The following is a 14,087-nucleotide window of genomic DNA, read 5'->3' as shown; positions in this document are numbered from 1 at the left end:
TCCCTCTGGGCTCATTCTCTTTCTACTTTACATACCAAGGTCACAAAAGATAAATAGCCTCTTATCACTTGTTAACTAGGGATGGGAAGAATATGGGGTACCAGGTAACTTTTCAATATCTCTCATCCATTTTTACAATGTGTGTATTAATATGCATTATTTTTACAATTAACTGAAGCTATTTTAGAACAAGGAAAAAAGTAAAATTTAGCCTGAAATGATTTTTCAAATCCTCCTCAGGTTCAAATGCTGATTGTGCGTAGGGCTAATGGAGAACTAAAAATGGAGAACTCTTTTCATATTTAATGGAGTAGCTAAGACAGAGAACAGTACCCTTCAGTCATTCCGACCCAGACGTCAGAACTGGGCCCTGCTACATGCATGCACACCCCGCCCCCCGCCAGTCTTCTTTATTTCTCTACGCTAGAAAGATGTTTTCAATACTTGCACTATATATTTATATTAAATAGGTCTTTGGGAAAGTAGATGTGCATTTTCTCATAGCGCTGGTTTCTCATTTCTTTTTCTTGGTGCATAAGGGTAAAATGACAGAATTGCAATTCTGTTTCTCTTCTTTCAATCTTTTAAGATTTCTGCCAACAAGCTCTCTAGCATGACGTATGACTACTATATACAGTACGGCGACAATTTACCAATTAGTTTTCTTTTTTCTGAGGCCCCCCTTCCCCCTGAACCATGACTTATTTGCCGAATTCTCCCAGGTCTTGGTGCTGAGCTCTCTTTGCTCAGACACTTTGTCCAGCTTAGACTTCCTTCTCCCGGCTTAGTTTACCTAACTCATATCCATTTTCCCAAGCCCGTCTCAAATCTTACCTTTTCCAGTAAAAGCTGCATGGTATTATTCTACCTGGGACTACTGCCACTCCTTACACAGGATTCTGTTTACATCCTGTGTGTGCAGCAGTGTATGTGTGTGTGTGTGTGTGTGTGTGTGTGTATGTGTGTGTGTAAGAGAGAGGGATTATAAACTTCTTGAAGGTAAACATGATGAGCTGATTCTAATTCATGGTGCTCCTATGTGTGTCAGAGTAGAACTGTGCACCACAGAATTTTCATTGGCTGAAGGAGCCCTTTTGGTTTAGTGGATTACGGGTTGGGTTGCTAACTACAAAGTCAGCAGTTCAAAACCACCAGCTTTTCTTGGAGAGAAACCGGAGACTTTCTGTTCCTGTAGAGATCTATAGCCTCAGGAACCCAAGTGGGGCTGTTCTAGTCTGCCCTACAGGGTCACTCTGAGTTGGAATGGAAACAATGGGAGTGATTTTTTATTTTTTCCATTTTTAGCTCAGCTTTTCTTTCTTTCTTTTTTTTTGGTCTTTTGGAAGTAGATTGCCAGGGCTTTTCATCTAAGGCTCATCTGAGAGGACTGGAACCTCCAGTCCTTGCATTTGCAACTGTGACTGATCATCCTTTGCACCTCTCAGGGTCTCCTCTGTACACGCAATTCCTTATATGTAGCTCATTCTCCGTAATGCCAATGGAAATTAATCTTATTTCATTCTGATATGTAACTAACATTGGCAGAACCACTATACATGCTATTCATTAGAGTTTTAAAATTACATTTCCTCTTAAGACATTTTCTTGAACAACAAAGAGATCGTTACCTAATGCTCACAGCTGACTTTTAAGCAACTTGAGTTGGGGCAGTTAGAAATATGAGCGTGTATTAGGGTTTTCTGCATCCAGGTCTTCACTGCTGATGGCTGCCATTCCTGGCTGACTGATGGATGCAGCCAACTGATTTTCTGTTTGACGGGAGCGGACTGCTAACATGGGAGAAAGAAAACATGGAAGGCCTGCTGCCTAGCCGAGTCAAGCTTGGTGTCCCTAGGCCCCGGGAGAAGGATCTGAATAATCTGGGGGCAGGAGGGGTCATGTGGGAGAAGATGATTGATGGAGGAGTGTCTTATGGCTGACAGAAGACGCTATAGCGGTGCAGGGTGAGGGAGTTAGCCAGTCACTGAGGGGAGACCCTGGAGAAGGGGCATGGGCCCTATGTGATTAGCAGGGTCTAATCAGCCATACACAAAGAGAATATTGAAGGGGAGAAAAGAGAAAGGAAACAGCAGTGATAATACCAAAAGGATCTTTAAAATCGTAGCAACTTCCTGAGCCCCACTAGTTCCTTGTTGTCACCCCCTTGCACTTAAAATCCCCTCCTCACCAATATCACTTCTATGTTTGTCTATAAATACAGGAGGATTAGAAAGTGAGACTAATTGGGTTACCGCAGTGATTTCCCTGAACCCTGTTCATGCAGTTGAACCCTGGAGGGTGTGGGGTGGGAAGGGAAGAGGGCCAAGGAGGAGGAATCAGACAGTAGTTGTGGAAATTTCCGTAGGAGCATCTCGTAGAAGCCTCTCTCTTTTTCTGTACATACAAATTGAACTTGATACTCAGCAGGAGCGCTGGCTTTTCACTTTAAGAGTTTCAAGCCATTTAACGTTTCCCAGCTCTTTACCCTTGCAGGGAGCAAGCTGCAAGTGTTAAAAGTAGGTGATGAATTAGAACCCCGCCCATCTGGGAAGGCAGCAGCATTTAATTAAGCAATTTATTAGTCTTGTTTCTAGGCGTTCTTCACAAAGCCCGAGTGAGGCATCCTGGAATCAGACAGGATGCAACATTTGAATTTATTTATTTTTCCTTAAGCAATCAAAACAGAAGTGTTAACCTCAGACAAAAATAAAAACATTCCAACCAAACCTTTTATCTAAATCCACTGGCTCTATGAAGCGGCTCTCTGAAGAGCTGTTATTAGAAAATAAAAGAAAGCTATGAAAGAATACTTTGTGAGCCTCACAATTTTCTCTACCTCAGTTTTATGTGACATGTACTTTGTAGCAGGAAATTCGGTTAATTTGGCTAGAACGATGCTTTAGTTACTCACTTATTTTAAGGAGTGAGTGGGTACAAAAAGACTGTAAATAAAGTACAGTTGTGCGTTGCTTAATGGCTATGATGGCTTCTGTGAAATAGTAGGCTTTTCTGCGAGTTACGCAATGTGCACTGCATGATACAAATCCCATATTAGCTACCGGAGCGGGGCATGCAGGGCTGCATCCCTTGTGCCCTGGGCTCCCGCTCATCACCACTGTGGGGAGGGACTGTGTGTACACTTGGGCTTTGGACACCTCCTGCTCTCTGGGAGTCACGCCCACTCCTCTCTTCTCAGCTCCCCAGACTGGATAGATAGTGCCAGGCAGATACCCTCTCCAGTCTTAGTAAAGTCTTCAGCTATGTCCCACTTCCCATTAGAATTTCCGAACTCTTATTATAACCTCCGGGGACCAGTATGTGGTTGGACCTGGCCTAAAGTGGCATTAGCAGCACATCCCTCTGTTGAGGCGTCAGTTGATTTACATGGAAACGAGACTGCCTCTCAAACTGTCCCCTCAATGATGCTTTTACTTGGAAAGAAGTTTCTTCCTGAGAAAAGAGAGCTTGTGTTTATTTAGAGCTGTTTGGCTTTTGTCAGACGACTGTCTGCAACCAAATTTCAAACTGGTTCAGTCATGGCTGACACAGCCAAACCAGAACACACTCAACGGTATAAGAGGTGGATGTACTAGCTGAGTGATTGGAATGGAAAAATCATGGGGTGAAACTCTGGAGTGGAAAACTTGGAAGAGGTGCCGTGAACCTGTTAGCAGCCTGATGTGGGTGATCAGACAGACACTGGTCAGGGATGTGGAGAGAGCGACACATCCCAAGAGAAGTGGTCAGTGCCATCATTGAGCCAGCACTGCCGCAGAGTTTGCGTTACAGTGCGGTGGTTCTAGCAGGGCGTTGGCCCATTATATTTTCCATTCTGGGTTTCACCCACATTTTCTAAATTCAGGTTTCATTTTGCTTTCAGTTCTTCAGCCGTGGCTGGACTGGGCAGAATGGTCTGAAGACCTATATCAAGTACACAATACTATGAATGTGTTTTAAGATGGCTCACTTTGGGGGAAGGCAGCCTTGGTTTTCTGAACGACCAAAGACTGCTCGGTGCGGCCTCACACTCTTTTCCATAGCCATCCTTGTTTGGGCAGCAGCCTCCTTTTTCTCAGCTCACCTATCACTGTTTATTCACAGAAGGCCTCCTTACAAAGGGCACAGCTTCCATATACATTTGCTTCCATATAGGGACTTGGGAACAGCCTTCTCTTAGCAAAAGCATTCAGTGATTAAAGGCATCTGACACCAGTGTCCTGCAGACCTGCCTGTGCCCTACAGGCATGGAGCCGGCCTGCGCCTGCAGGCTTTTATCTTGTTGAGCCTGGAGAACCCGAGTGGGGGAGAGGAGGGGGGGAGAGGAGGGAGGGGGTGGGGAGGAGCCTGTCGGTTAATCCCGGAGGGCCATTGGAGACAGAAGCGTTTACAGTGAGTACAGTCGGCAGAAGCCCGGCTTTTTGTTCTTTTATTTAAGAGAGAAAATTACTGGAGAAGGGAGAAAGAAGGGGACAGATTTGCTGGCTACATAGCTAGATAGTTTACCTTCTGCTTTGGCCAAAGAACACTTTGCTGATTTAAATCCTTTCTGCTAACATCAGGATGGGGGTGTGGGGGGGGGGGTTAACTCAAAACTGTGGCTTGTCAGGGAGGTAGCAGAGCCTGCCTTTGTTAGTAAACAACTCAAGGCATGTGTTGTCTGTTTCTTTAAAATGGTGAATAGAAGCACAGTGGGGGGAAAAAACTCTCCTACAAAATGAAAAGAGGCTTTCAAATCTTTATGACTTCCAACTTTTGCACTTGGATATTACATCTTTTGATATGTGCGAAGGAAAGGATTTGATGACTGTTGTTTTTAACAGCAGCTGGGACAGAGGTGGGATTACGCTGAGCGCTGGAAAGGACCCCTTGGACTGCAGCATTGGATTACCTGTGCGGAGGTCACTGGGCTCCCCCAAATTGGTTGATTGCTCCTGGCCGGCTAAGCTGCCGTGGACCCAGAGTTCTAGGTGGGGAACTGGCTCAATTTTTCATTTGTAAGGCCAGAAGTTGTCCAATGGCTTTTTTTTTTAATTCCTGTAATTGGAAATGAATCTTATTATAAGATACCTTGAACAAGAGAAATAGAACTTTTACATTGTATTTGGCAGAGCATAGATTTGTGCTGAATTCCTTACCAGTCGTTTTCATGTAAGTGGAATAATAGATTGATGGCAAGCAACGATAAGTTGTTAAAAATACAAATTTACATGGAACTGAGCTTAAGGAGTTCCTCTCAATCAGCACAGACTCAATGGCAGAGTGAGTCATAAGGGCAGGAACAATACATACATGGACTATTGCTCTCACTCTCCATAATTTGAAGCCGTTTTCTTTTAAGTGACACATTTAAGTTGTCTTTGAAATCAGATGAGATTTTGTACAAATCAGAAACAGTGTTTGGTCAGCTTTGGGTGTTATATTTAAATCCGAACTGGAGTAGAAAACTGAAACAGTGACGGTAAGTAGTGTTCATGACAATGGGTAACTATCCATCTAGACGGTTCCCAAACTTGTTATGCTAGTGAGACCTGTGAAATTCTTTTCTCAGTGACAAAGTGGTATGCAAAGGAAAGTAAATAGAAGTTAAAGTGAAACTTAAGTGCACCTTTGCTTTACTTCCCTGGGTTGTGGAAATTCTCTTTTTCTGGCCTGATCAGTTAGATATGGAAACACCACATCTAGGTTCAAAGTGTGTAGATACAGGAAAACCTTATTTTGACAGCTTGCACATAGGTTCCTCTACCATTTATTCATGAATGAATCACATACCCTTTTTTTTCCAGCTGCAATTTTGTTGAATGCTTTAATTCTCTTTGTCCTGTACTTATACAACCAAATCTCTGTTGTCAGTCTTAAATTGCAAACTCCCAGAGAATAGAAACTTCCATTTTGACCATAAATGTGCAAATAAGGACACAAAGTGCTTTTTCACAGTAATAATCCGTATCTTTCATTAAATTCCTGTAACAACCAAACACACTGCCACTGATTCAATTTTGACTCAGAGTGACCTTATATAGAATTTCTGAGTCTTTATGAAAACAGGAAAGAAGCTCATCTTTCTTTCTCAAAGCAGGTCATGGGTTTGAACCACCAACCTTGTGGTTAGTAGCTCATCATCTAACCCAAAGCTCCACAAAGATTCCCCCTTTCTTTCCATTGATTAAGGCTTTTTTGTTGGTGATGTTTTGTAACAGGTAAAACAGAAGACCATCAGTTAGAAGGGAGAGAGCTCCCAGTATAGGCAGGGTGCTTCCAATCCCTTTAAGATCTCTGGATAAATATTGCTAGGTAATTACAGTTTCTTAGAGGCAGACAGATTTTTGTTGATCAGCTAGCTAAATTTTGTAATTTTACAAGTAAGACAATGGGAAACATAGCCCGATGGGTTATATGGAAGTACTGCACACTGGGTCATAAGCTGCAATGAGCTTATTGTTTGTTACGTTTCTTTCATTTACAGTAGGATGGATACATATTCCAGAGTAGACCAGTTCTGATTTAGGATTTCGGGTAAAACACCATGATACAATGTAGGCAGGCTCTCGGGCAGGAGTCTGGGGGTGAGTGAGTATATGTACATCACCCTGGCATTTCAAGTTCTGCTTTAGACAGAGTCTGGTGTGGAAGAAGGAAGCCTGCTGACACCAAGGTCTTCTTTGTTTATCACCCACCGTTCTATGACCTTGAGCTAGAAACCTCTATTCATTTTTGTGTTATGTGTATTAAATTTCTTCTCCGGGGGGTAGTTGATTCATTAATAATTTAAAAATTGTTTGGGAAAACATACTTGGAGCCTGCATAATGCTGGGGTATGCTTTATTAAGAAGTGGTATGGTAACACAGTCTTAGTGGAGTTTCATCCCTTCCAGTGAAATTTTTTTCTATAGTTTTATTAGCCTATAATTCACCTATCATACAATTCAATAGTTCAACTACATCTAGAAGAGTTGTATAATCATCATCACAATCAGTTAGAAAACATTTTCTTCATTCTTGTACTCATCATTATGAGCTCCTCATTTTCCCCTATACCCCCAAGGAACCAGTTACTGTTTCTATAGATTTACCTATTCTAGATTTCAATACAGAAAAACATTAAACCCAAGCCTCAAGCTAACAACAATAATAAGTAAAACAGATACAAATCTAAATGGAAAATAAAGCAGAAAATATTAAAAACTAGAACAAATTTAAGTGGATTAGAAGGCAGAGCAAACAATAGGGGGCTAAATTTTAACCTAACTGTGTCTGCAACAATCCACTTTGCCATGCATTCTGCATGTGAGCAAGGCTAGTCCCCTCCTGGTCAGAGAGGGTACCAGGGGCTTCATCTACTGTATGTCCTCCTACTTCTTTTTTTTTTTTAATGGAAACAGCTTAAAAATGGGTGAAAAGGGAGATCAAATGATAAGGTATTATATTTTAATATAACCATGTCTGCCATAGCAGACTTTACAGTGCTCTCTGGCTGATAAACAGGCCTACCCACATCCCTCAACTGTGATCAGAGGGGATTCACTGGAGGTTAATCCACGTGGTTACCACCCTGCAAATGGAGATTAGGCTTCCACTGTCATCCACTGCCTTCTGCAAACCAAGTGTTCACAATTTAAGCTCTGATACTATTCCCTCTTTTGGATCTGGACTTTATTTTTTACAACCCTTGGATCACACCGGCTGGTGTGCTTCGTGCATGTGGATTTAGTTGATGCCTCACTTAGATGGCTGCTTGTTTGAGAACAAACCCACAAGACCCCCAGATGCTATTCTTTCTGATAACTGGGCACCATCTAGTTTCTTCACCATATTTTGATATCGCATCCATGTCTTCTGTGATCTCTTCATGACGTTGAGCATCCAGCAGGGTCATCATAAGAACTAATTGTTCTTAGATTGAGGCTAGAATTAAGTGCAAACCCCAAATCCCTTAATGCATCTTTGATTTATATGTGTCCCTGGTTCACCTTAGGGACATCATTGTCATTTTACCCTCAAGAGCATTATCAATTAACTTCCTGGGGTATTACTTCTACTCTTCCAGTGAAATTTGGATATGTTCTACTTTGATTTTGAAAACAGGTCTAGTATTGTTGCTGTCAAAAAAGAAACAGCCCAACTCTACACAGGGTAGCGAAAAATGTGAAGCCTGACTTTGTCTTCTTGCAATCGATGGAAAATACTGTTGAATTGAACCCTAAAGCCAGAGTTCTATAAGGCAGGCACCCAAACAATGTCTCCTTAATGGTAGGATCTTTTGTTTCTGGTTTTTTTCTTTGCAAATAACTTTGAAAAATGTATTTGAAAATAATTCAGAAATTGGATGTCCGGAAATTGAAGAGGGAAAACAGGTCACAACACTGTAAGGCTTATTCTTAAGTTCATCAAGTCTTTTCAGCTTATTTTCCTTTTTCCAGATGGAAATTGACATTCTCCTCGTCAGTCAGAATGCCTAGTTAGAAAGATGTTCAGTTGTGCTTTATTGACTATGCAAAGATGTTCACCACGGGGATCTTAGCCATTTGAATGGGTAGAACCCAGGGGGTGAGGGCCATGGAATATATATTAAGAAAGTAAACATTTGGAAGTAGCCGCCTGGTATTTAGGCACGCTGGTGGTGTAGTGGGCTACATGTTGGGCTGCTAAGCACGTGGTCAGTGGTTCAAAAACACCAGCTGCTCCTCAGGAGGATGACTTTCTACTCCTGCAAAGCTTTGCATTCTCGAAGCCCACGTGGCAGTTCTGCGACCTGTGGAGTCACATGAGTCAGCCTTGACGCTGCAGCAGTGAGTTTGGTTTCCATGGTATCTAGTTACTTAACAAATAACAGAAAAGACAATACCTCTTGAATTCTGTTTCTAAAAATTAGAACATCTTCCATCTCTCGCTGTCCCATGTTTTGAAGATACTGGTTATAATCATCAAAATGCTGTTTGGGTTCTTTTAATAGAAAAACCTAAAATAATGGTGGCTTAAAGAAGATGGAAATTGACTTTTCTCGTCCATGAAGAAATTCAGGGACACCACCACTCAAGACTATATGGTGGCTCCTTGTTTTTCCTAGACCCAGTTGGTTCCAACTCACGGTGACCCTCTTGGCCAAAATAGAAGTGATCCATAGGATTTCTAAGTTGACCAACTGTGACAAAAGGACGTGGCCTCATCTTTCTCCTGTGGAGCAGCTGGTGGGTTTGAACCAGCAATTTTCAGCTAACAGCTTAGTGCTTTACCTACTGTGCCTCTAGGGCTCCCAGGGATCCAGTATTTCTGCCCTCCTGCTCCAGCATGGCTTATTCCGCTTTTCCAAAGCATTGCCTGGTCTGAGAGGGCAGCTAGAGCTCCAGGTATCAAGTCCCAAAAGCAGGCTCAAAGGTAGAGGAGGAAGAGCAGGGTGGCAAAAAGGAGGCTCTTCCCAGTTGAGTCTGCTCCCTTGAATCAGTCTTCAGAAATCCCATTTATTTCTCATAGGCTAGAACCCAGCAGTGTGCCTCAAGGAGACTGGTGGTAGTGTCAGGTAAGCCTTGGACTGGTGATGGCATGGTCAGCAGTTCAAAACCACCAGCTGCTCTGCAGAAGAAGATGCTTTAGATATTTACAGCCCTGGAATCCCTATCTAGTGTTGCTTTGAGTCAGAATTGACTCATTGGTTGTTTTTGTTTTGTTTTAAAGCTACCTTCCGCAGCTAGCTGCTACAGCGATAGAAAATGCAGTTTTAAATTATGGGTCGGAATATGCACAGGTAAAAACTAGGATGCTGTTGCTAAGAAATTGCCTACCCCAAGAGCTGGGGAGTGGATGTGGGGTAGCCAGGACTATAAAGATTTCATTTTGTGTTCCTTAAATTTGCTGGATCTTAAGGCTACAACGTAGAAAGTCAAAACACCTCTTTCTGGTTTTGCTATGAGCTATAGTTTCTTAATTTAGAAATCTGGCTTAATTTAGAAATCCTGTTTCTTCTGTGAAGTATCATTTCTTTATTTGGCAATCTTGCCTTACTCTTGCTCTCTTCTCTCCTCTTTCAGCTGTTCTGGAAAGCAGCAAGGTCTAGACTTCTCCATGCTAACCATGAGTGTGACTCTGTCCCCACTGAGGTCACAGGACCTGGATCATCCCATGGCTACGGACGCTTCACCCATGGCTATCAACCTAACACCCACCGTGGAGCAGGGTGAGGGGGAGGAGACAATGAAGGACATGGATTCTGACCAACAGTATGAGAAGCCACCCCCACTGCACACAGGGGCTGACTGGAAGATTGTTCTCCACTTGCCAGAAATTGAGACCTGGCTCCGGATGACCTCGGAGAGGGTCCGAGACCTAACCCATTCGGTGCAGCAGGACTCGGACAGCAAGCATGTGGATGTGCATCTGGTTCAACTCAAGGTAAGGCGGGTCTCTGGCCTCAGGGAGCAATCAGGACATACATCTGAAGAAGATTCTGGTTCCAGGGAGCTGAGTTCTGTCATTCCCACTACGGAAATGTCTAGAAAGAAAAATTACGTAACAATTTCAAAATGGTTATTCCTGTAAGCAAACATAGGCAGAATTAATTCTTTCTTGACTGCTTCATGTGCTGATTATCTAAACCAAAACCAGTCTTTGGGGAAAATGTGGAGGAGTGGCGAAAGAGAGAACCCTTTTTAAGCAGTGTCATAAACATTGGTTGAAAGGAGTGTGTGTTTTCAAAAGATTACAAAAGGTTTAATAAAAATAAAAACTTTTGTAGGTAGAACTTCAAACTGAGCTTTGATTGCATGCGTGTCTGTGCTTGTTATCTTTATTGACATTGATGCTGTCTCTGTGCAAAGAATGGATTCTGGCCTGCTCGGGAAGGGCAGTGTTGGCCTTTGAAAATGAGTCTTTTCATCCAGGCACAGAGCATTGTGCAGAGCAAAGGAGCCTTGATAACAATTTACTCAAGTTCAGACATTGAAAAAACGGCCTGGTTTGGGGAGTCTTCTAAAAGTCTAAGTGTCGGTCATAATGGAATAGGGGTGCTAATACAGAGTGCTGGTCATAATGGAATAGGGGTGCTAATACAGAGTGCTGGTCATAATGGAATAGGGGTGCTAATACAGAATGCTCTAGATAGGTTTCTGGCCTCGAGACACCCAGATGTTGGGAATCTTGTCTTCCCATAACCACATAATCTCTCTTCTGCAGCAGTGAGTTTGCAAAAGCTCAACCAGTAGCCGCTGAGTTGATTGTGACGCATGGCGACTCCTGGTGCGTCACAGAGGAGCCGGGCTCCGTAGGGTTTTCAGTGGCGGAGTTTTCAGAAGTCAATCACCAGACCTTTCCCCACAGGCAGCTCTGGGGGCACTCAGACCAACACTATTTTGATAAGCAGCCTGGCGCGTTAACAGTTTCCAACACCAGGGCTCTTGTCCGAGTTCAAGACTTAATTGTGTCTCATTGCAACCCCATAGGATGGGACTGCCCCTTGGGTGTCCCAGCTTGTTATTCTTTACAGGAGTGGAAATTTTCATCTTTCTCCCCCAAGTGGCTGTCTTTGCTATTAGCAACCCAATGCATCACCCACTGTAACCCTAGGACTTATTTTTTCTAGGTTTTAAAACACCAAACTCACTGCTGCATAGAAGTGATGTCAAATCACAGTGACCCAGTGGACAGGGTAAAACTGTCCCTCCGGGTTTCTGAGACTGTAACTCTTTATGAGAGTAGAAAGCCGCATCTTTGGTCCAACATGTAAACCACTATGCCACCAAGCTAGTTCATCCTAAATGACCTGAAATTAAAGGCTAAACAGATTACTGGACGTTAATACTTAAATGGCTTACCTGATATAGCCTTCAGTGAGAAAGATTGGAGATAAGTCCCAAAGCCTGGAGCCAAGATACCTCAACCTTCTCAGACTGGTTCAACAGAGAAAGAGAATGTGGCAGAGAATGTGTATTCAGCAGAGGGAGGTGGAGAAGAGAGAAGAAGAAAGAGAGTCAGAATGTCAAAGGTGGCTGGGTTTCTTCAGGTTAAGTAAGGCTTGGGGTCTTCTCTCTACAGGTTTTTTGGAGGAAGAATATATTACAGATATAGGATGATGTTTCTATAAGAGATTGACTCTTAGTCTCCTCAGTCTTTCAGACTTACAGAAAAGGTGGGTTCCACTCACTGACGTGGTGAGTTTGAACTGCCAAGCATTTGGTTAGCAGCAGAGCCCTGAATCTGTTGTCAGTGACGTGAGCCCACTCAATGTTGTGCAGGAGAAAAGATGACAAGATGCTCCCATAATGATTATACCCCAGGATACCCTAGGGGACAGTTCTCCTTTGTCATATAGGATTACTTTGATTCCATGGCACAAAACCACAGAATTAACCCTTTACCACCTTTTCTGTAAGATGCTAATCATTGTTATTAGATGCTGTCAGTGAAGTTCCCTCTTAAAGCTATCCAATTCCTGTCGAGTGGGAACCTCAAACCAGATATGCCCTTTCCAGATCTCTGGCCCTTGCCATAGCTGATCCTCCAGCAGTCCTCCCAGTTTCAGTCAAAGATACCACCCCTTGCCAAGTCAAAGCAGGATCCCCCCACCTCTCTATATGGTCTATCTCGAAAATATGCCCTCCATGCGTTCACTTGTTCTCAGCGCTACTCCCCCCGAGAACCCTTGGAGGCATCGTCGATTATGTTCTGGGCTGCTAACTGGGAGGTCACCAGTTTGCAATCACCTTTTCTCCACTGGAGAAAGATGAGCCTTCTATTTCTGTAAAGATTTAGTCTCAGAAACCGACAGGGGGCAGTTCTATGCTGTCCTACAGTCAGGATCGACCCAGTGGCCATGGGTGAGACTGTGCCCACTCCGAATCAAGCCGCATCACTGCCTGGGCTACTTGAGCCGGAAGTCAGGATTGATTCGAAAGCATGGGGTGGCTCATCTTTTTGTTTCCACTTTTTCATACAGCAGCCAATGGAATCTTCAGAAATAGGCCAGTCAGCCCTGTCATGCCTTACTTTTTATTGGATTTATAATAAAAGCCAACTTTCTTCCTGTGGCTGTGCCTTTGCTTTCCTCTGGTCTTATCTTCAATTTCCTTTCCTTCATTCGTGGGGTCCAGGCATCGTGGAAGTTCCACAGAAGTGATAAAACAGTTCTTGCCACATGCTGTTTGCTGTTCCTTCTGCCTGGACATTCTATCCCCCAACTCTGTGTGGCCGACTCTTGATCCTCAGCAAGCAGTCAGCCAGAGGCCCAACCAGGATCTAACATCTGGAGGTTCGCACTGGGAGTCGGGTTGGGTAGGGGTGGAGTGTGAGGAGATATGAGGCTTGAGCTTTTTGTTGGGTGAAGGGGCAATTACAAAATAAGGGGCCAACTGTTAACAAAATGTCTAAGTGCGCTTACTGGCGGCTTTCTAAGCCATAATCATAATGTTCTCCACAGCCATGTCAATGTGTAGCTTTCAGAGCAAGCGTTGTGTAATGCTTTAGGGAAATGCTCAGGGTCGTCTTGGCCTGTGGCTTTATGGTACATGTCACTTTCTGGAGAAACCATTCTTCTCTCTCTTCATAGAACACCCATCCCTCTCTCTCCTTTGAACCTGCTTTGTCTTTAAATGGTTTTTACCAGGAGCTGCAATGATCTTATTCCTTGTTTGTGTTTTCCTCCAGTGATTTGGATGGCTCATTTTCCTACTGTATCTGTCTTGCCTAGAACAGGCCCTGGAACTTGATGGGGGTTCAGTTCACCTTCACGATCGATCGGATGAAACCCTAATCAAACTCACTGTTTTTGAGTCAATTCCTACCGATAGCAACCCTATTAGGACACAGATGTAATGTTTCCAAGGCGGTGTGGCTCTTTAGTGAAGCAGATTGCCACAACTTTCTCCTGTGGGACAGCTGGTGGGCTCAAACCACTAACTTTTCAGTTCGACACCAAGGGCTTAACCACTGCCCCATCAGAGCTTCTGTTACCAGGAGGAGGCCCAAATTTTCAAGCCTCTCCGGAATGCTGTTCTTGTCCTGCTTGCAAGAAAGATTTCAGGTGAGGGGCCAAATTCAGACCAGAGTCAGCAAGAAGGTTTGACTACAAGGAGTGAGTTTATTGAAAGGAGATCGTTTGGGGG

General features: G+C 43.5%; 1 protein-coding gene across 2 annotated transcripts in view; it reads left to right on the top strand.

Moving 5' to 3' along the window:
* The window catches only part of AKAP6 (A-kinase anchoring protein 6), a 524,185-nt gene that overhangs the window by 104,578 nt on the left and 405,520 nt on the right, over nucleotides 1-14,087 (top strand). Inside the window, exons 1-2 of one of the 2 annotated variants that reach the window (XM_045287776.1) lie at nucleotides 4,949-4,967; nucleotides 10,023-10,383. In XM_045287776.1, the coding sequence (XP_045143711.1) occupies nucleotides 10,057-10,383 (327 nt within the window). In that variant the 5' untranslated portion in view covers nucleotides 4,949-4,967; nucleotides 10,023-10,056. Of the gene's footprint in view, nucleotides 1-4,948; nucleotides 4,968-10,022; nucleotides 10,384-14,087 lie in introns of those variants that run through there. The other variant, XM_004698937.3, reaches the window with a different exon arrangement.

The sequence above is a fragment of the Echinops telfairi genome, unplaced genomic scaffold, assembly GCF_000313985.2.
Source record: "Echinops telfairi isolate 266 unplaced genomic scaffold, ASM31398v2 ScPeMD7_18;HRSCAF=68, whole genome shotgun sequence".
Lineage (NCBI taxonomy): Eukaryota > Metazoa > Chordata > Mammalia > Afrosoricida > Tenrecidae > Echinops > Echinops telfairi.
This window is presented reverse-complemented; position numbering and strand designations above follow the sequence as displayed.